Here is a 22,046-nt window from a genome sequence, read left to right as displayed (position 1 = left end):
GCCTGAAATGCTGCCCTCTAACCACTGAGCCACCAGGGCTCTTGACAATTAATTCCAAATTAATGCTGCCTGGCCTCTCGCTTGCATTCGCCCGTCTGATCTGCTACCAATCCAAGAAGGGACTTCCCACGGGAGCTCGGCCGGCTTTCTCAACCAGATCCCCGCATCCCCCCCATTTCACAAACGAGACGCAAGGGGGAGGAGGAGGAGGATCAACTAGGAGCCGAATGGTTTATTGGCAGAGGAAGGGGTGCCAATTCTCCGACGGCCTCTGCCACAACCGAGACCGTCATAATACTGGAAACCCTCCAGGCAGACGTGGGCCCTGAACGAGAGGAGCTGCCCGGAGGGAAGCCGGGTGGGGAAGGGTCCCCGAGGAACTGCCAAGGACAGTTTTCCCTGCTCGGCCTGGCGGGTCCCAGGTCTTCCGAAAGGTCAGTCTTTGACACGGGTGTAAAGGCCGTCTTGGAGGGTCAAAGGTCCAGGCCGTCCCGCAAACTTTGACTGCAGGGCGTCGAGGGAGGCGCTTCCCCCCACGTCTCCGGGCCGCACCAAGGAAGAGCTGGTTGGAGTCGCTTCCTCACTTCCTTGTCACAATGTGATCTTGGTGTTTCGGAAGCTGGAGTTATCCCTGCAACGCAAAGGAGCAAAACAGACCGTGAGGCTTCCCGCCAAGACGTCGTAGCAGCCGCAACGAGTTTGTGAGCGACAGGAAGCTCCCCCGTTTCCCCTGGAAATGAGACCTCCCCGACAATGGTGACATCTCAATTTTTGGGCCACTGGTTCCGTGGGCGTGGCTTGGTGGTGGGAGGGTCACGGGACTGGGTGGGCGTGGCCAAGTGTTTTTCACTTTTTAAGGTATTTTTTTCCTGCCGGTTCGGGTGAATAGGCAGGTTTTAAAAAAAAGGCCAATCGGGCTTTTGAGCGTATGTGCTAAAATAATCCCTGCGCCCCCCCCCCCAAATAAGCCCTCCCCGAAAATATTGCCACACAGCAGCAGCCATGAGGTGACCACACTCGCCACCTCCTGCACCTCAAATATAATAAGACTTCCCCAAAAATAAGGCCAAGCACTTATTTCGGTGGTCAAAAGAAAATAAGACCCTGTCTTATTTTCGGGGAAACACGACCATGAGCTAAGCTTGGGAGTGGGGGGGGGGAATTCTCTCCCTTGCAGAAGCAGCAAAATAATTCTTGGAACCCATTAAGGCCCCTCCGGTGGCTGCCTGCCAAGGGTGTGTTACAAACTGCCAAGCGACTCTCTTTCTGCTCGGGCCCTGAGGGCGCATGAATGCAGCTTAAACAGCCCATTAAGGGCAGGGAAAGCGCCTGGCCAGCCGGATTGTTAAGATTTGATGGCCTTTCGCATCATAAAGAGGGTCCCAGCACAAAGGAGATGATGGAGTGTCGAAAGGGCTTCTGGTTAACCCTCGCCATGGGAGGCGGGAAGGAGGGGGGCAACTGTTCCCCCAATTTGGACCCTCTCCAAACCTCACAGAGCACCTTTCTTGTGGCTCTGCAGGCTGAAGGAATGGGGGGGGAGGGAGGCGATGGTAGTCTTAAGACAGGGGTCCCCAATCTTTGGGCCACAGCCCCACTAGTAGACCGTTGACGGGTTTGCAACCGGGCCGCAGAAACGGCTGGCAAGACCGTGCCCCCCGCATGCACCCCGTCCTCGTTTGTGTGAGGAGCGGGCGAGCGTCTGAGCTCCATTCAAGTGAGCGGGGTGCGCACGGTTTGAGTCAATGGAGCTGCACGCGTGTGTGCTCTTGACAGTAGCTCACACGGAACCAATCCCCTCACCACACCTTCCCCCCCGTTCCACAAACTCAGAAATGTGGGGGAACTCCGGGGTTAAGATATCTGGGAGGCCTCTACCACATCAGCCTGCAAACTCTCCTTTCACAGGACGGAATTACTCTCCCCTTCCTCCCTCTGGTTTCATCCTCCTCCCTTTCATGCGCGTCCATCTGTTCCTGGCCCATTCCTACTTTGTGACTTCTATCGAGAGCCGTGATGGCAAACCTGTGGCATGCGGAGCCATTTGTCAGGGCCCATGAGGCGTTGCCCAGTCAGCTGGCCAGTGCGCTAGCTGACTTCAGCCTTCTTTTGAGGCCATTTTTCACCCTCCGGGGGCCTCCTTGCAGGCTCCGGAGCGGGAAAAACCGGCCCTACGGGCAAACCGGAAATCTGCTTCTGGTTTGCTTGTAGGGGTGGTTTTTCACACGCCAGAGCCTTCAGGGAAGCTCCTGAAGCCTCCGGAGGGCTTCCGCTGGGGCGGGGGGGCTGTTTTCACCCTCCCCAGGCTCCTATAAAGCTTCTGGAGTCTGGGAAGAGCGAAAAAAGCATGCCAAAAAATGGGGGGGGGAGCGCTAGTCATGCACGCTGGGGTCTTGTGCATAGCATTATGGGTGTGGCACACCTGCGCACGATCCCCTGCGCTCCCCCTGCTTTTGGCATGCGAGCCACAAAAGGTTTGCCATCGCTGATCTAGAGCATCTCTCTGAAAAGAGCCGAGCAGGTAGTGGCCCGTGGCCCAGAGGTTAGGGACCTCTGCTGTAGACTGCTTAGAGAGGGCTGTAAAGCTCGATGAAGCGGCATGCAGGTGAAAGTGTTATTGCTATTAAAAAAAAGGAAACCAAAGGAAGGACAAAATGAAATGGGAATGACCAAAATTAAAATTATTTTTAAAATGATTTCAAATGATTAAAATTGAATTGTTGAATTGCTCTGCAGCGAGTTATTGGGGAGTGAGTTGTCTCATTCAGCTGCCTTCAAAGGCAACAGCTGGATAAGAGGGAACACCTGGAGGGAAACAATATCTATCTATCTATCTATCTATCTATCTATCTATCTATCTATCTATCTATCTATCTATCTAACTATCTATCTATCTCTATCTATCTATCTATCTATCATCTCTCTCTCTCTCTCTCTCTCTATCTATCTATCTATCTATCTATCTATCTACCGTATTTTTTGGAATATAAGATGCACCTTCCCCCCTCAAAGAAGGGTAAAATTTGGGTGAGTCTTATACACTGAATGTAACCCCACCCACCCACTGGCCCCCACCCTTTGGCCTCTGCCTCCCAGCAATTTGCTCCTTGCAGCAAACAGGAAAATGGGGCTTGCAGAGACAGCAATGGGCTATGGCAATCCCCGCAGCCTGAAACAGCTGATCATTGGGAGGCCAGTGCTGAAACTGAAAGTGAAACAGGCTGTTTGCTGCAAGGAGACAAATTGTTGGGAGGCAGGAGGGAGATTTTTTTCCTTCTAATCAGGCTACACTGAAACAGGCTGTTTGCTGCAAGGAGGCAAGTCAATAACTATAAATGCCTATAGAATGTTCAAATTATTACTCTTATTTTTTAAAGACTGCTTTACTATTGTTCTAGACAGCTGAACAAAATGAAGAAGCTTTTTAAAACAAATGCTTGATCCGAAGAGGCCCAGTGCTATTGTATCTTCTTTTAAATAGCAGAGAATAACCTATACTTCCAGAAAGCCACATCAATTTTAACAGCATCTGTACAAGTGTAGTCAGAACTGTAACAACACGAACACTGTATATCTTCTGTACTGTTTGCCGTTTGCTGCAAGGAGGCAAATGGCTGGGAGGCAGAGGCAGATAGTCCTCCCCCCTTGTTTTCCTTCCCAAAAGCTAGGTGCATCTTATACTTTGGAGCGTCTTATACTGTGAAAAATACAGTATATCTATATCTACCCATATCTATTTCTATATCAATATTTCAAAAAAAGGTAAGGCTGGAGCCCACCTCAAGCCCAGCTTTGTACTGTGATTGCTAAACAAAAAAGGAGCAGATACTTGTGCAACCAAGCATTTCAATCATCTGTAGTCTATCAAGGTGGTTTGAGTACCTGTGTAATTGTTGCACAATGCCAACAAAGCTTGCTACTGATGGACGGTAATAAAACCAACACCTGGTCAGGCGCTCTTCCTGGACTTTTATTGTGGGTTTGTGTGTGTGTGTGTGTGTGTGTGTGTGTGTGTGTGTGTGTTCCCGACTTCTTGCTCAGAAATTTGGCATTTTGTAAGCCGAGTTGCTTGCTCAGGCAATCTAAGGTTCAGAGATTAACTAGTTAATGGAAAGCAGATGAGCCCACAGGGCGTGGCCCATGAAAGTCAAGAGAGCGGTCACAACAGCGGACAGTGGTCACAACAGTGCAACCTTCATGTGTGATGTGCATAAAACCCAGAGAGAAGGGCTTAAATTGGGCTGTCCTGGCCAAACATCTAAATGTAGGCCACTGGTGTCCAACTTTGGTAACTTGAAGACTTGTGGACTTCAACTCCCAGAATTCCCCAGCTGGCTGGGGAATTCTGGGAGTTGAAGTCCACTGTTCTGACCCAGGCTTCCTTAAAAAGCATGAAGCAGAGTCTTAGTCCCAGCAAAACCTCTTTTATTTACACCACTGTGAATTCCTTTCATTCACAGTCAGCAAGGCTTTGGCAAACAAGGAATGTTTATCCACACGCACCTTATCTCGCTTGGAGAGCTGCCAGATAACCAGTTTCCAAACACAGGGCATGGCAAAACTTGGCACAGAGTCTCTTATAGTCACAAACAGAACTTTCCACTTTGGAAACGACCGAAGGAACGAATTGTTTCCTGCAAAAGCCCCCTCCCCTTTCGCTCCTCTTTTCTTTCCTCTGGGAGGGGCAAATCACCTCCAAGGTATGGCTTTATGACCCTGCTTTCTTAGTTGTTCTTGTCTTCTGGCAGCTCTGCGCATGCGCACACTGGGAACAGGCTCCAGCTGTTCCTCTGCCTCGCTGCTATCTAGCTCCCTCTCTGCCTCCGACGCAGAGCCCTCGTCTGAGCTTTCCTCAGCCCCCAGGACTGGCCCATGTTTCTGCCCAACCTCCTCACTGTCACAACATCCACAAGTCTTCAAGTTGCCAAAGTTGAACCCTATTGTAGGCACTCCTGATACAGGAGTGTATCTAAGGGAGTCTTCTATTCCTCCCATTAGGACGGGCCGGACACTTAGAAATGAAACACATGTAGCGGCCACAGGGAAGGAAAGGCCAGGGAGGAAGATCTTCGCAGTTGAGCCAACCACAAAGGCAGATCAAAGCAAGCTTGGGAATTTGCTCCTCAGGATCAGGGATGAGCCCGGCCCCACCTCGCCCTGCGACACCACAGGTAGCACTTTCACAACAGCAAAAGCAGCAAAACGAAATGAACAAAACATTTAAATTAAAAAAAAAACATGAAACCAAAAGTTAGCCCTGAAACAGCCACCAGGATTGTGCTGGCTAATTTTGTTTTGGGATGGTCCCCTGGTCCTTCTCCTTCCCAAAACCTGAGGGGGGGGGGAGGATCACGATCAGGTGACCCTCAGTGGGTGCCAACGATGCTCTCTGGCCCCCTCAGTCTTCGGGGCATAGTCATTTAATAGCAATAACAGACTTATACACTTCATAGTGCTTTACATCCCTCTGTTAAGTGGTTTATGGAGTCAGCATATTGTCCCCCAACAATGTGCGTCCTCATTTTACTGACTTCGGAAGGCTGAGTCGACCTTGAGCTAATCAGGATCAAACTCATGGCAGTGGGCAGAGTCAGCCTGCAATCCGGCCTTCTAATCACCATGCCACCGTTTTTTTCTTCCCTCCTTCTTTGAGTCGCACTGACGTAGCGGATAGAAGGCAGCGTTGAAGGCTGACTCTGCTCACTGCCAGCAGTTCGATCTTGACCGGCTCAAGGTGGACTCAGCCTTCCCAGGTTCGTCAAATGAGGACCCAGATTGTTGGGAGATAATACGCTGATTCTGTCAACCGCTTAGAAAGAGCCATGGGTGGTATTCACTTACTTTCCCTACCGGTTCGCAAATGTGAATGCGCGCATCCACGCATTCGCTCAGCCTTCCGCGCATGTGTTTTGATGGCACGCATGGCTTGCACGCATGTGCGTGGCTTGAAAATGTGCCTAAACAGGACAGCATAGAGCTGGGTTAACCCATCCTAAACAACCCACGATTCTGACTGCTATCGGATGAACCGGTTCGAACCGGCTGAATACCACCTCTGGATAGGACTGTGAAACCCTACAAAGCGGTATATAAGTTTTTAAGTGCTATTGCTATTCTTTCGCTGAGCCTCAGTGCTCAGGTGGAAACACTTTTGCGGCAGCAAGTCAACCGGCCAAATTGGATAGAAGACTCCGGGACCACGTGGTCACACCTGCCAGAAGACCCTCCCGGTTTGTCTGTTGTGTTTTGAAAAGGGGAAATTTGGAGCGGGCAGTTGTGCCCGGACTGCCACCTCTGTTGGCAGGTGAGGTGGTAAGCTGGCCGGACTGGGGCCCTTCCACCCTCCCCACTCGATGGTCCCACATCCACACAACACAAGCAAGCGAGGGGGATGTACCTCTCAGCCTCGGAAGGGCTTCGGCAAGAAGCCAGGCGCTCTCTCACAGGGGTCAGGTAAGGTGTGATTAAAGGGACCTGGATGCCCCATGAGTTTATCCTGGGGTCCCCCAAAATCTCATCTTCCATGAGACCCTCCCATAAAGGATCATCCCCTGCAGGTTTCCAAGCAAAAGAATAAAATATCTTCCGTTTGGTTAAGGATGGGATTTAACATGGCTGGTTTCTTTCTGCCAGGATGGTTCAGAGGTGCTCGGGAGCAAAATAATTTGGCTTGGTCACATTTAAAAGACGCCTCTTTGACCCTGTAAGGGTGAAAAAGTGGCATACTTTTTTTTTTAAAAAAAAGCCCTGGATTAAGGGAAAAGAACGAGCCAGCCTAGAGTATCTCAAGGCTGCAGGATTTAGAAATGGATCTGCAGCTCCCTCGGAGGGAGCGTGAATGGTGCGGGGGGCGGGGGAAGAGAGAGAGAGAGAGAGAGGGCAGAACCTCTGGCTGAGAGGTACATCCCATAATGGTTTTAGAAGAAAGATGATGCCCTACCCTGGGCCTGTGAGAGGGAGGGAGGATGCTCATTTCAGCGGCCGCTGATGTTCACCAGGCCATGAAAGTCTTCCCAGGCCCTGGCAAGCCAGAGGGATGGGGGGGGGGGGGGGGGTAATAAAACCAATGGGGAGGGAGGGGGAAGGAGGAAGAAGAAGTGGGGTGTGGGGGAGGGCAGGAAAACATACACACAAAAGAAAAGAAAAACACAAGCACTTCAAAACCAAAGGTTTAACTCCGGATAAGAGAAAAGAGAATCCCGGATGCTTTTCAAAGTAGTGGGTGTCTCCAAGCTTGGCAACTTTAAGCCTGGCGGACTTCAACTCCCAGAATTCCCCAGCCAGCAAAGCTGGAAGGCTTTGGAAGGACTTCCTTCCTTTCTAACGCCTTCCTTCCTTCCCCCATCTCCCTCTGTCCCTTCCTTCCCCGTTCTTGCCTTCCTTCCTTCTCCATCTTTGCCTTCCTTCCTTCCTAACTCCCTCCCTCCCTCCCTCCCTTCTCTGTCCCTCCCTTCCTTCCTAATTCCTTCCTCCCTTGAAGATTTGTGGACAAGCTGGCTGGGGAATTCTGGGAGTTGAAGTCCACCAGACTTAAAGTTGCCAAGATTGGAGAGCCCTGTTTTAAAGCAATTTTTGGGGGGAGGCAAAGTTCTCCAGGTTGGGTGTTTGGGGGGGCTGAGATGCAGCCCCACCAGGCTGGGGACTGAAAGGCAGCTGGGATGCCCCCTCCCCACTTGCCCTTCCCATGGAAGCAGAAGGGATGTGGCTCACATCCACCCTCTTAGTCCCTCATCTCTCTTCTCCTCTGCCCCCCCCCCATTCCCGTAAAGCCCCCCCTCCAGGAACCGGACTGCAAAGTACCAACCTTTTTACCTGGTTGTGAAGGGCCCTGTGTCCCTCCACCCTCATCCCACCAAGAAGCTGAATCAAGAGTTGTTTTGTTGCTACTGATGCAACGGCATTGCCCCCCTCCTCCCCCAAGGGGGTAAACAGCTTCAACTCTGCTTGCTTTCAATTTCAAGAACAGACCAAAGGCCGGCCGTTCCGATGAGACTCTTTGGGATACAGGGAGTCCTCCAACTTACGACCACAAATTGAGCCCAACGTTTCTGTGGCTAAGCCAGCGAGTTGTCGAGTTTGGCCCCAGTTTAACGGCCTCCCTTTCCGCGGTTGTTAAAACGAATCACGGCAGTTGTTAAAGTGAATCGGGCTCCCCCCACCCCTTGACTTTGCTGTCAGAAGGGATCGAGGGACCGTGGGACACTGCAACCGTCATAAATACGAGCCGGTGGCCGAGCGCCTGGGTTTTGATCACCTGGCCATGGGGAGGCCGCAACGGTTGTAAAGTGTGAAAAAGTTTCATCAGGTTTCCAAGTCTTTCTGGCAGGAGAGCTTTGTTCCCGATATGCCATCCGTCTGGTAAACAGCAGGATTCATTTTTCTCCCCATGAACATTTCTACATCCAAACTAGTCATAGAATATATGTAGGTACATGGAGATTTATTTATTTATTACGTTTGTCATATTCATGTAGTGTAGATTGGAGGTGGTGACCCTTTGAAAGCTGTGTGACATTTCATTGTGATGTATGTCAATTAATGTACATTCAAAGTGACAATAAAGTTGTCCTGTCCTGTCCCATTTTCCAATATTCTTTTCTATTCTATTCTCCAATATCTCTTCTATTCCATTCCATTCTCTATTCCAATATTTATTCTCTTCTCTTCTATTCTATGTTATTCCATTCCATATTCCAATATTCTATTCTATTCTATTTTATATTCCAATATTTATTCTATTCTATTCTATTCTATGCTACGCTATTCTATTCTGTTCTGTTACTCCATTCCACTCCATTCCATATTCCAATATTTATTATATTTTATATTCCAATATTTATTCTATTCTATTCTATGCTATTCTATTCTATTCCATATTCCAATATTCATTCAATTCAATTGTATTCTATTCTCCAATATTTATTCAATTCAATTGTATTCTATTCTCCAATATTTATTCTATTCTATTCCATTCCATTCTCTATTCCAATATTTATTCTATTCTGTTCTATTCCATATTCCAATATTTATTTTATTCTATTCTATTCCATATTCCAATATTTATTCTATTCTATTCCATTCTCTATTCCAATATTTATTCTATTCTATTCTATTCCATTCTCTGTTCCAATATTTATTCTATTCTATTCTATTCCATATTCCAATATTTATTCTATTCTATTCCTATTCTATGCTATTCCATTCCATTCTATATCCCAATATTTCTTCTCTTCTCTGTTCTAATCACCCAGTAGCTTTGTGTCTAAGGCAGGACTAGACCAGTCTGGTTCGGCTGAACCGGTAATTGTTTGGCAGCCCCAGTTGCTGGAGCCGGCAGCCACCCAGGCCTGCCACGCTCCCAAACCGGTTCTCCGGGTGGCGCCATAGCCGCCACCATCTTATTTCTGCATGCACCAGAACCATTTAAATTGCACTGTGCATGCGCGTGGGGCACACATACAAACGAAATGGCGTAAACTGGTGCACACATAAGCAACCCACCCGGGGGGGGGGGAGGAACTAGACCTGAGCACACTTTGCTTCACAGTGCTTGGAAAAGGGTGTCCATCACAACACACCACAACACTTCCTTTGGTGACCACTGAGAGTTACAACGGTGCCCAAACAAGTGACTTATGACAGTTTTTCACCATTACGACCGTTGCAGCCTTCCTGTGATCACGTCATCAAAATTCAGAGGCTGGGCGATTGGTTCGTATTTATGACCGTTGCTGTGTCCCAGGGTCATGCGATCCCCTTTTGTGGGAAGCCAGATTCAGTTAGATTCAGTTAATAACCAGGCTACTCACTTATCAACCACAGGGATTCACTACAGGCAAGAAAGGTTGGAAAACAAGGCAAAAACTCACTTAAGAAATGTCTCGTCATCATCAATTTGGGGCTCAGTTGTGGTCGAGGACTACCTGTACCATCCCTGACAAGTCCCTGTAGAATCTTTTCTTAAAAGCCTCCAGTGATGGAGCAGCTACAACTTCTGGAGGCAAGGAGTTCCACTGATTAATTGTTCTCACTGTCAGGAAATTTCTCCTCAGTTCTAGGTTGCTTCTCTCCTTGATTAGTTTCCACCCATTGCTTCTTGTTCTACCCTCAGGTGCTTTGGAGAATAGCTGGACTCCCTCTTCTTCGTGGCAACCCCTGAGATATTGGAAGACTGATATCATGTCTCCCCTGGTCCTTCTTTTCATTAAAGTACAATACAATACAATAGCAGAGTTGGAAGGGACCTTGGAGGTCTTCTAGTCCAACCCCCTGCCTAGGCAGGAAGCCCTATACGTTTCAGACAAATGGCTATCCAACATCTTCTTAAAGACTTCCAGTGTTGGGGCATTCACAACTTCTGAAAGCAATTTCTGTTCCACTGATTAATTGTTCTGTCAGGAAATCCCTCTTCAGTTCTAAGTTGCTTCTCTCCTTGATTAGTTTCCACCCATTGCTTCTTGTTCTGCCCTCAGGTGCCTTGGAGAATAGTTTGACTCCCTCTTCTTTGTGGCAACTCCTGAGATATTGGAAGACTGCTATCATGTCTCCCCTAGTCCTTCTTCTCATTAAATTACCCAGTTCCTGCAACCGTTCTTCATATGTTTTAGTCTCCAGTCCCCTAATCCTCTTTGTGGCTCTTCTCTGAAACCCTTCTAGAGTCTCAGAATAACAGAGTTGGAAGGGACCTTGGAGGTCTTCTAGTCCAACCTCCTGCTCAAGCAGGAGACCCTATACCATTTCAGACAAATGGCTGTCCAATCTCTTCTTAAAAAACTTCCAGTGTTGGGGCATTCACAACTTCTGGAGGCAAGTCGTTCCACTGGCTAATTGTTCTGACTGTCAGGGATTTTCTTCTTAGTTCTAGATTGCTTCTCTCGTTAGTTTCCACCCATTGCTTCTTGTCCTGCCTTCTGGCGCTTTGGAAAATAGGCTGACCCCCCCCCCCCCTTCTTTGTGGCAGCACTGCAACTTTCCAAAGGTGAAGGAAAAGGAAAATGGTTGCCCATCATCCCTTCGACCAATACTGTCAATTCCGACTGAATATAAACTGCCCTCGGATGGCCTTATGTTTCCTAGGCTGGTGCAACATGCAGACAGTTAACCAGAGAGAGACACAGACAAAAATCCATGTTTTCTGACACCTCGAAGGCTTTGGCACAACCTAGGCCAATGCATCATTTCGCAAGCTGCACACGAATCCGTTAATAGAGCTATTTTTTGATTGGGAAGGGGAGGGAAAAAAAAAAAAGCCAATTGCTACCAGTCACGGCTGGCTTTAAATCTGCTTTGCTAATGACACCCACAATAAACATAAAAACTCGCTCTGGCTATGCGCCGCCAAAGTGCTTTCCGATAAATCTCGGGGAATGGGTCTAATGGGGCGGCTGCTGGGGCGATTTTTCTTGCTGATGGGGGAAAAGGAATTGGGGGAGGGGGGGAATGAGATCCAGCTTGCCTGCTTAGCAAAGCTAGACAAATGAGAGAGGAAGGCATGGGAGAGGGTCTCGGCTGATCACTCATGGTCATCAGAGGCAGGCAAGGCTGGATTTCTTAAATCTCCTGCGTCGGTGTCTCCTGGTTGCGGAATGAATGGAATGGAATAATAAAGTTGGGGGGAACTTTGGAGGTCTTCTAGTCCAACCCCCTGCTTGTTCTGACTAAGGCTGCCCAAGAGCCTGAAGCAGGCTCCTTATCACGACAAAAAACCCCTTTTATTAATTGACTGTGAATTCTGCTCCTTCACATCCAGCAAAGTCTTTCCAGGGAGGATTTACGGTCACAGACCTTATCTGGCTTGGAGAGCTGCCAGGCCGATCTCTGCAGAACTTTGCAAGGGGTCTTGGAGAGTCACGAACCTATGAAGTGAACTAATTGTCTCCTGCAAACTCCACTCCCCTTCCGCTCCTCTTTTATTTCCTCTGGGAGGGGCCATTCATCGTCCCCCTGTGGCCTTACTCCCAAGTCGACCCCTGTTTTTTAGCTGTTCCCTTCATCTGGCAACTCTGTGCATGCGCACACTGGGAACAGGCTCCAGCTGTTCTTCTGCCCCACTGATCTCTGTTTCTGAAGGCAGCTGATAACTGGCATATAGCCCTGGACCCCTCTCTGCCTCCGACACAGAGCCCTCCTCCGAGCCTTCCCCAGACTCCAGGACTGGCCCATGCTTCCACCGATTAATTGGTCTAACTGTCAGGAAATTCCTCCTCAATTCTAAGTTGCTTCTCTCCTTGATTAGTTTCCACCCATTGCTTCTTGTTCTGCCCTCAGGTGCTTTGGAGAATAGCTTGACTCCCTCTTCTTTGGGGCAACCCCTGAGATATTGGAAGGCTGCTATCATGTCTCCCCTGGTCCTTCTTTTCACTAAACTAGACCTACCCAGTTCCTGCAACCGTTCTTCATATGTTTTAGCCTCCAGTCCCCTGGAGTGGAATCGCACCACTAACCATGGCCAACTAAATCCAACAATTCAATTAAATGGAATGGACACACAATGACACGTGAATGTCAAAAATGAAAATAGTTTTTAAATTAGTTTAAAGAATTAAAAGAATTTTAAAAAACCCTATTTGAATTGCTGTCATCCACGTTTCCTTGTGTCCTTCCTTCTGCATCTTTTCTTTCACGATTCGATTCCAACATTTCCCTGATATTAGTGTAACCCTTGTCCCCTGGCTGAGATCTCACAGACCCCTGGCTGACCTCGCTTGCAAGCTAAGCTCTCCCTCCCAACAGCATCAGAGCTCCCCTCGCTGTACCGGGAGTCCTCGGCGTACGACCACAATTGTTGTTGTTAAGTTAGCGGCACAAATCCCTTGGACAATTTGCCAGGGGGGAAGGGGAGATGGGGAAAAGAAGAGGGGTGGGGAGGAGGGCCAATGAAAAACTAACTCTCCGCGGCAAGGATTGCCTTTGCCCAGAAATGGAAAAACAAATTAATCCCAAGCGAAGATGAAATAATAAGAAAGGTTATGGATTACGCTGAAATGGATAAACTAATTAAAGAAATCCAGGGAAAAGAAGAATCAGAATTCTACCAGATATGGGATAAATGGTATAGGTGGATGGAGGAAAGAACCAAGAGTCAATGAAGGAATATAACAAAACTCAAAAAATAATAGTTATGAGTAAAATAAGAGGGTTAAGAATGGTGAAATCCGAATGAAATACAATAGAAGGGGAAATAATATAAGGTGAGCGGTATCGATTGATGATTGCTACTATAAAGAACAGGAAGTTCCTGTTCGTATTGTATTGTATTGTATAAATGTGGCGTATGTCTAATTTTTGTGTGTATTTTACATGTTTGCTAATAAAAATCTTTTTTTTAAAAAAGAAAAACTAACTTTCCACTACAGACATAATGTCTGGGTTGTAAAGCTGTCGGTGACTTGGCATAGACTGGCAGCCTGGCCATACAAATCGGGCGTCCATCTGTCCTGCCCGGGCTGTTGGTTTTTAAGATGGCAATAACCGCTTTAATTTGGATTTTGCAGAGGCGCCATTGGCAGTCGAAGGTGGACTACGAACCCCATAAGCGCACGGGGAGCCTGGCCTGCCACAGGGGAAGTCCCACGGATTCCTTGTCTCTGAGCAGAGCAGAAACGATTGGAAAGCCACTTGGGGTGAGGTGGGCGTAGAGGGGGGGGAATTCCTGAGACACACAGCAGCTATGGGCATAGGCAAGTCCTCGACTTAAAGCAGTTTGTTTAGTGACCATTACGATTGCGCTGAAAAAAAGTAACCGAGGAGCTTTATTCACACTTGCGAACCACTGTAGCATCCCCGGGGTCATGTGATCAAAATTCGTGACTGTCTCGTATTTATGACGGTTGCGGGGTCATGTGATTCCCTATCTTGCGACCTTCTGACAAGCCCAGCCAACTGAGAAGTTCAGATTCACTCAACAACCGTGTGACTAAGTTAACAACTGGGGTGATTCACTTGATAGGGAGTCCTCGAGCGCGGGTTCATTTAGCGACCGTTCAAAGTTACGGCGGCACTGGAAGAAGTGAATCATGACCATTTTTCACACTTACGTCCGTGGTAGCATCCCCATGGTCACGTAATTTGCATTCAGACGCTTGACAGCTTGATTCACATTTATGACGGTGGCAACATCCCAGGATCCTGTGATCCCCTTTTGCGACCTTATGACAAGCAAAGTCAACGGGGGAAGCCAGATTCCTTTAACGACCATGTGGCTGACTTAACTACTGCGGTGATTCGCTTAACAACCGTGGCAAGAAAGGTCGTAAAACGGGGGCAAAGTTCACTTCACAAAATTTCTCGCTTCGCAAGAGAAATGTTGGCCTCATCACTGTGGTCGTAGGTCGAGGACTCCCCTGTATTCAAAGCATCACTCAGGACATGACGGAAGGGCTGGGGATTGGGAAGCAGGCAGCTGGAGAGCCCATTAAAATGATCTCCGGAGCATTTTCTACCCATCCAGCCAATTTTTCCTCCCGAATTAACCGCGGAAATTGGTTTTTTTTTCTGAGGAAATTCGGGAGATTCTGCAGAGCAAAAAACGAAGCAAGAAGCAATTGACCACGTTCTTGTTCTGGTGCTCTTTTTTTTTCCTTTGGGGGGCCAAAGGAGACTGACAATTATAATCAGCCATGGGGGGGGGGAAATATCTCGGGCACAGCCAGCTGCACCGCCAAATTCGCTTTCCAAGCGGTGAGCCTCTCCGGTGTCCGCGTTTTCCGCGCCAGTTATTTACTTGATGGCCTTCGGAACACGTGTCGGCTGGGGTGTGCTAGAAAGCGATGCGCAGCCTATGCAGGCAGGATGGCTTCAGCCACCTGCAGGCGTTCAAGGACCGCGCGGCTGGGGAAGGCCTGAACAGTGTGAGCGCCAGCGGAGTGGGTGCCCGAGCACCCAAATGTTCTGAGCTGCCAGTAACTGAGCTGGCAGATCCGTTCGTCAATCTCCTTTCTGGTTAAGTAGGCAGTTTCCCTGTTTCTTGAGCCTCCCTCTCAAATCTCCCTTCAGACAACGAGAAGCCTGCAGCTAAGCCTAGGTTATTTATGAAGTATTATGGGGAGGGGAAGATTTGCTCCATTTTCAATCTGTTTTCCTGGCGCAAGGGGAGGCTGCAAAGAGCCTGCGGCTGCATTGAAAGCAGGAAATATTGTGTGTGTGTGTGTGTGTGTGCGCGTGCATTTCATCACTGATCTAAAAAAGCCCAGGGAAGGGAAGAAACGAAGGAAGCTTCAGTTCGGCCTCTGACGAGCCTCCCTTCCAACGGTCTCCCTTTGGCTGGTCACCCCAAGTTTGCAATACCACGTCCCCCTCTAAAATAATAAATACCTTTGTGCAACACTTATGCACATGTGCCCCTCTCTGTGAATAAACTAGTCTGCAAAATTTGGGACTGGATGCTGGATTGCAGCAGAGAGAATCATGAAAAGTATAAAACCATAAAACCCCAAATGTTGACGGGATTCCTGCTTTGTCTGCACAAGCTTCCTCAGTCTGGGAGGGGGGGGGAACACCCCACTGCAACTGCTCTAAGCGACCTCCGGGGGGGGGGGTCATCATCATTAGCTGGCTTAAACACCATCTCTAGTGGAGTGGATGGAAAGAACCGAGAGGGACCGACCCCTTCCTCCACCTCACCGGTGCCTAATCTCTGCTGGTGAGTTATTGCGAGGGAGGGAGGGAGGAAGGAAGGAAGGAAAGAGGAAGGGAGATGGGGGAAAGAAAGAAGGGAGGGAGAAAGGGGGAAGGAAGGAAGGAAGGAAGGAAAGAGGAAGGGAAGGCGTTAGGAAGGAAGGGATCTGGGAGAAGGATGGAAGGACTTAGGAAGTGGGGGATGGAGAAGGAAGGGAGGGAGGGAGATGGGGGAAAGAAGGAAGGAGTTAGGAAGGGAGGGAGATGGAAGAGAGGGAGGGAGGTGGGAGGAAGGAAGAAGGGAGGGAGGGAGGAAAGAGGAAGGGAGATGGGGAAAGAAAGAAGGGAGGGAGGGAGAGAGAAGGAGGGAGGGAGGGAGAGAGGAAGGAGGGAGGGAGGGAGAGAAGGCGTTAGGAAGGAAGGGAAGGATATGGAAGGGAGGGAAGGAGTTAGGAAGGAAGAGAGATGGGAGAAGGATGGAAGGACTTAGGAAGGGAGGGAAGGAGTTAGGAAGGAAAGGAGGGAGATGGAAGAGAGGGAGGGAAAGAGTTTAGGAAGGGAGGGAGATTGGGGAAGGATGGAAAGACTTAGGAAGGGGGGAATGGAGGAGGGAGGGAGGGACGGAGATGGAGGAAAGAAGGAAGGAATTAGGAAGGGAGGGAGGGAGATGGAAGGAATGGAGGGAGGGAAGGAGTTAAGAAGGAAGGGTGGGACGGAGAAGGAAGGAAGGGCGGGATAGGGAAGGAGGGAAGGGTGGAAGATAGGGGAAGGAAGGCAGCCGTTAGGAAGGACGGGAGGGAGATGAAGGAAGGAAGGAAGGAAGGAAGGAAGGAAGGAAGGAAGGAAGGAATTCCCCTCACTGGAGTTTGGGGGTTCAGCTAGAGTGCCAAACCTCCAGGTGGAAATCCAATCCAGTGTCCCAGATGTCTCCGGCGTTTTCCCCTCCCGTCGAAGGAAAGAGAAAAGGTGGATGGACTCAGTGATGGTGGATCAGGTGAGGGACAGAGAGTCATGGAGGAAATCTATGTGGTTGCCAAGTGTCCAAAATGACTTGGTGATTAGTCACTCAATCAATATAATTACAGGTAGTCCTCGACGTACGACCCCAGAGTCCAGTCAGAACTGAAGAAGCTTCTTGGATGAGAAGCGAAATGTCTTCAAGAAAAAAAACAAAATCCAGTTGTCTTTTTTGGGAAAAAAAACATTTTGGGGACAACCATGACTGAGAATCTCCACAGACATTTTGAGCCCCAAAATTTCCATTGCTAAGCCAGAACGTTGTTAAGTGAATTTTGACCTGTTTTACAACTTTTCTTGCCACCGTTATTATACAAATTGCTGCCGGAGTTAAGTTAGTACATGTAGTACCATTTAGTGACCATTCAAAGTTACAACGGCAGTGGAAAAAAGGACCATTTTTCACCCTTTTCGACCGTCGCAGCCTTCCCCGTGGTCACATGATCAAAATTCAGATTCTGGGCAATGACCGGTTCATATTTATGACGGTCGCAGTGTCACATAATCCCCTTTTGCGACCTTCTGACAAGCAAAATCAACGGGGAAGCCAGCTTCCCTTCACCACCCTGTGAACTAACTTAAAGGCGATTCACTTAACAACGATGGCAAAAAAAGTCGTAAACTGGGGCAAAACTCCCTTAACGAATGTTCCACTTAGCAGCGTAAATTTTGGCCTCCATTGTGTGGCTGTAAGCCGAGGACTACCAAGAATCCGGTTACGGTAAGTCGAGGGCTTTTGATCCGACCCTACCAGAAAATTCTTTTTGGTCGCATGTGGGAAACATCAGGGAGAAGATTCTACCCCATTTTACTCTCCTCAGGGCTGAATTCTGTTTTCTGTCCTGTTTGTCTCTTTCACTTGGATTAGTTGTTTTTTTTAATGTCAGTCCTCATGATCCGATGGGCCTCTTTGCTTACAGAACACTGGCGTCTTTTTCACATTCTTCACTCCACGCTCTTAAATAAGTGGCAATCTTTTATCATTTTGCGTGAAAATAAACGTCATCGTGAAACTGCCTGCTCTGGTAAAGCAGAGCAGCCTTCTCTAAAATACCCCCGTCTCCTCCATATATTACTATCCTCCGTCCTGTTTAAAGAGCCCTCGTCAACTGAAGGAGCGGGGGAAATTTAATATACGGCATTTATAACGATCAGAAATCATTTGTGCCGCGCAAGTCAATTTACATAGTGCCTTCTTGAGAGCATTTATAAATCTAAAGGGCTTATAAATCCTCGCTAGTTTGTGTTTCATTTCCCCAGGAATGCAGCCTTTTTTTTTCTTCTTCGTCCCTCTGGCCGTTTTGTCTCACAAACGCAAACAATTTTAAAGTTGCCACCGTGGTAACTACGGGGCGTTTGAGTTTGGGAAGCAGGTTTGGGGGCCAGGCTGCTGCTCCTTGCTCCGTTTACATTGGGATGCAATATCGAGAAAATGGAGATTGGCATAAAAAATAATACATTGAAATATTGAATGATTAAAGATAGATTGTAATTCAATGAAATATGGGTATTACTACCCTGTTTCCCTGAAAATAAGGCCTCCCCGGAGAATAAGCCCAATCGGGCTTTTGTGTGCATGCGCTAAAATAAGCCCTCCCTGAAAATATTGCAACACGGAAGCAGGCCATGAGGTGACCACGTTTGCCACCTCCTGCACTTCAAAAATAATAAAACCTCCCCGAAAATAAGGACAAGCACTTATTTTGGGGGGGGGGTCAAAAGAAAATAAGACCCTGTCTTACTTTTGGGGAAACACGCGACTAAAAATCTACAAGATTGTTAATTGTGTTAAATATGAAGAGTATTGTTTTATTTGTACTAAAATGTAATCGCACTGTTCACACCACAATATGCTTGTAGAAAACTAAGAAATAAAACCTTTTTTTTTAAAAGAAGGAGAGCAAATACAGTCCTCAATTTATAATCACAAACGAGCCCAAAGTTTCTGTTGCTAAGGGAGAAATTTGCTAAGTGAACTTTGCCGCATTGTATGCCTTTTCTTGCCACCGCTGCTGTTAAGTGAATCACTGGAGGTTGTTAAAAAGAGACCGGACAATCACTTGTCTGATATGAGCAGGGGGCTGGACTAGAAGACCTCCAAGGTCCCTTCCATTTGCTTAATGACCCCATGATTTGAGTTTCAACTGTGCTGACTCGCTTTACCAGTCTTAAAAACAGTCATAAAGTCGAATCCAGGGATGTGGCACCTCAATTTATGACGGTAACAGCTTGCATCTGAAATCCCAGGCTCCGTTGTGGTTTTAAGTCGAGGACTTCATGCAGGTCAACTTCGACCCCCAGGTGGCTGGGGAATTATGGGAGCTGAACAATGTTTCCGCTAAGCTGCACGGGTGCGCGGCCGCGCAGGTGGCAACAAAACATCGCGCAGCAGTTTCCAACTGCCGCGCACTGGTTTTTGTGAGACGCCTTCCACAATAATAGGAGAGGAGAGCCAGCCTGGAGACAGCAATCAGTTCTAGTCCACAAGGCAGAAAGTAGCTGAGAGAAGCGGTGTGGGGGTTTGTAGAAGGCGTGGGACATGCTCGCAGCAGCGGCTGCTCGGATTTGCCATTTGAGAGGGGGGGGGGGAGGGAGAGCATGAGCGTGTGTATCCCTCCTTCCTTCAGCCCAATACTCTCGCTGGCATCCCGGCCAGACAAGAGGGACTGCAGAGGGTCTCCTCAAGTCTAGGGCAGCAAGTCATTCGATGGGAAATTTGCCGCTTGGAAGGAATGACTCGGTTTGGCTCCCACTTCGTCTCTCCTGCCTCATCTCTCCTGCCTCTTCGCTTCTCCGTTCGGTCGTTGGCCGGCAGATCGAAAGTGGGAGCCAAGCAGGGTCATTCCTTCCAAGAGGCAACTTTCCCATTGAATGACTCGCTGCCCTAGACTCTAGGAGACTCTCTGCAGTCCCTCTCATCTGGCCAGGATGCCAGCGAGAGTGTAGGGCTGAAGGAAGGAGGGATATTCTCTCTCTCTCTAGCATTAAAAGAGAGAGAGAGAGAGAGAGGGAGGGAGGGAGGGAGGGAGGGAGGGAGGGAGGGAGAGTGTGAGTGTGTGTTGGAGGGCAGACTTAGCACTTTGTTAAGTTTGTTTCTCTATGTGTTGTGTACATGTATACATGGATGTATCCATACATGTATCTATGAATGCAATTGTGGAAGCATTTTTTTCCTCTTTAAAAGAATTTTGGGATTTCTCCTCACTAAACCTTTAAGACTGAAAGAGTTAGAGTTGAAATATAAAGAGATTGTCAATCGCCATACAGTTAGATTGATAGGCAATCCCTTCTCTCTCCTTTGTCTCTGTCTCTCACCCTCTTTCTCTTTGTCTCTCTTTGTCTCTCCTTCTTTCCCACTCTTCTGTCACTTTCTCTCTCCTTCTCTGTCTCCTTCTGTCTCTCTTCCCTTTTTTTTCTTCCTCTCTTCCTCTCTCCCACTCTTTTATCACTTTCTCTCTACCGCCCAACCTGTCCCCATACTTATCTTCTACTGATTATGTTTGCAATAATTTACCTTTTCTAAATAGGTGCAGTTCCCTTACCGGATCCCTCACTCACTCAAACACACACACAAAACCATTTTTCTCCATTCAAATTCGGATCCTATAAATCAATTGCTCTGTGAAACATCTGTGAAAAAAATTCAGGTGCTCAGGCATGAAAATGTGCCACTCAAACACGATACCTTTCCGCACACACTGAAAAAAAATTAAAAGATTGGAGCTCACTTAAAGTGGGAGGCGCTGGCTTAGAGATAATGCCTAATGCAGATAGACCTCGACCTATAACAGTTCATTTAGTGACTGAAGTTACGACACTGAAAAAAGTGACTTATGACCATTTTTCGCACTTACGACTGCTGCAGCATCCCCAGGGTCACATGGTCAAAATCCAGACCCTTAGCAAGCCGCTCATATTTATGATGGTGACAGTGTCCAGGAGTTGCGACCTTCTGACAAGCCAAGTCGACAGGGAAGCCAGCTTCCCTTAACAACCGTGTTACTCACTTAACTGCAATGATTCACTTAACGACTGTGGCAAGGAAGATGGCAAAATGGGGCAATTTAACAACTGTCTCGCTTAGCAACATAAATGTTGGCCTCCATTGTGGTCGTAAGTCCAGGACTACCGGCTATACACGTTGAGTTCCTGATGGCATCAAGGCCATACCCGATTCCTGCCTGTCGGTCGGAAAGAAGTGAAGGAGAATTCAAAGAAAGTTGTCCTAGGACAAGGGGTGTCAGCCTCAATTGCATTGAGGGCTGCATCAGGGTTGTGTTTGATATCACAGCGTGTATGTGTGTGTGTCGGGATGGGCGTGGCCAGTGTGGGCCAATGTCACTCATATTGGTGGCACCTATAGTTCTGTGAGCGCTCTGCCGGCAAAAACGGTCTCATGAGCTCCGCTTTCAGCTGCGACAGCTTCCTGCAACCGCCTGCCAACGAAAACGGTGCTCCATTTTTGCTGGCAGAGGCACCGCGGGCCAGGCTTTAGTGGTTTCCAAGCTGGCCCCGTTGCGCCAGATCTAAGCAACCCGCAGGCCGGATCTGGCCCCACGGGCCTTGAGTTTGACACTCCTCTCGTAGGATCTCTGGGGCAGAGCAGATTCCTGAGGGGAGCAGTAACAGTTCATGGGGAGGGTGGAGGTGGGGGGGGTTGCTCTCCAGAATGGAGAGCTTGCAAATTGCTCAGCTAAAGGGGTTCACAATCCTGATTTCCCCCCACCCCAACAGAACATGCACACATTATGTCTTCGTATCTAAGCAGCATTTGGCCCGTACGGACACAGAACAAGCGCATTCCAGCAACCGCTCGCCCTCCCCTCACCGCGGCACGTACTTGATGCTGTCCGTGTGCGTTTTGTACTCCATGATGGTGTTGGGGGGAAGGTTGAGAACGCGTCGTAAGGTGTCCCTGATCCGGGCCGTGGTGGCTTGGTCACTGGCCGTCTTGTTCCATATGGAGATGATGTCCTCCTGCAGGGGGAAAACAGTCAGGAGACGATTAAAACGGTTGCCTTTGGGACAAGCATGCCCTGGATGACTGAGGATCTCCACCAGTGGTGGGTTCCGGATGCCGTGTCAGCTATTGGAACGGGCCTGGCGGCGTCCACATGAACATGCCAGCGCATGCACACATGCGTCTTAGCTCCTCCGTGAGCCTCTGCGACTCTCCAGCTGCTCCGCAGAGCGTCACGCAGGCACTGTATGCGCCATGCGCGTGTACGGAAGCCTTAAAAGACCCGTAGGAGCTCAGGTGTGCCCTCCGGAGCCCCGAACCGGAATGGTATCCGGTACTCCAGGCAGCCTCCGGTACGCCCGTACCAGGGGGTACTGCCTGCAACCCACCACTGATCTCTACAGACGTTTAGCTAATACAATTTGGGATGAACGGCCTTCGAATGGTGTGGGAG

General features: G+C 48.6%; 1 protein-coding gene across 3 annotated transcripts in view; it reads right to left on the bottom strand.

Annotated features, from left to right (window-relative positions):
* Positions 1-204: 204 nt before the first annotated feature.
* The window catches only part of EIF4E2 (eukaryotic translation initiation factor 4E family member 2), a 44,326-nt gene continuing 22,484 nt past the window's right edge, over positions 205-22,046 (bottom strand). For 2 of the 3 annotated variants that reach the window (XM_032225666.1, XM_032225668.1), the window contains 3 exons: positions 21,473-21,609; positions 6,941-7,020; positions 544-631 (listed from right to left, as the gene is read on the bottom strand). In XM_032225666.1, coding sequence (XP_032081557.1) covers positions 6,975-7,020; positions 21,473-21,609 — 183 coding nt within the window. In that variant the 3' untranslated portion in view covers positions 544-631; positions 6,941-6,974. Of the gene's footprint in view, positions 632-6,940; positions 7,021-21,472; positions 21,610-22,046 lie in introns of all 3 variants that reach the window. The other variant, XM_032225667.1, reaches the window with a different exon arrangement.

This window comes from Thamnophis elegans, chromosome 10, assembly GCF_009769535.1.
Source record: "Thamnophis elegans isolate rThaEle1 chromosome 10, rThaEle1.pri, whole genome shotgun sequence".
NCBI lineage: Eukaryota > Metazoa > Chordata > Lepidosauria > Squamata > Colubridae > Thamnophis > Thamnophis elegans.
This window is presented reverse-complemented; position numbering and strand designations above follow the sequence as displayed.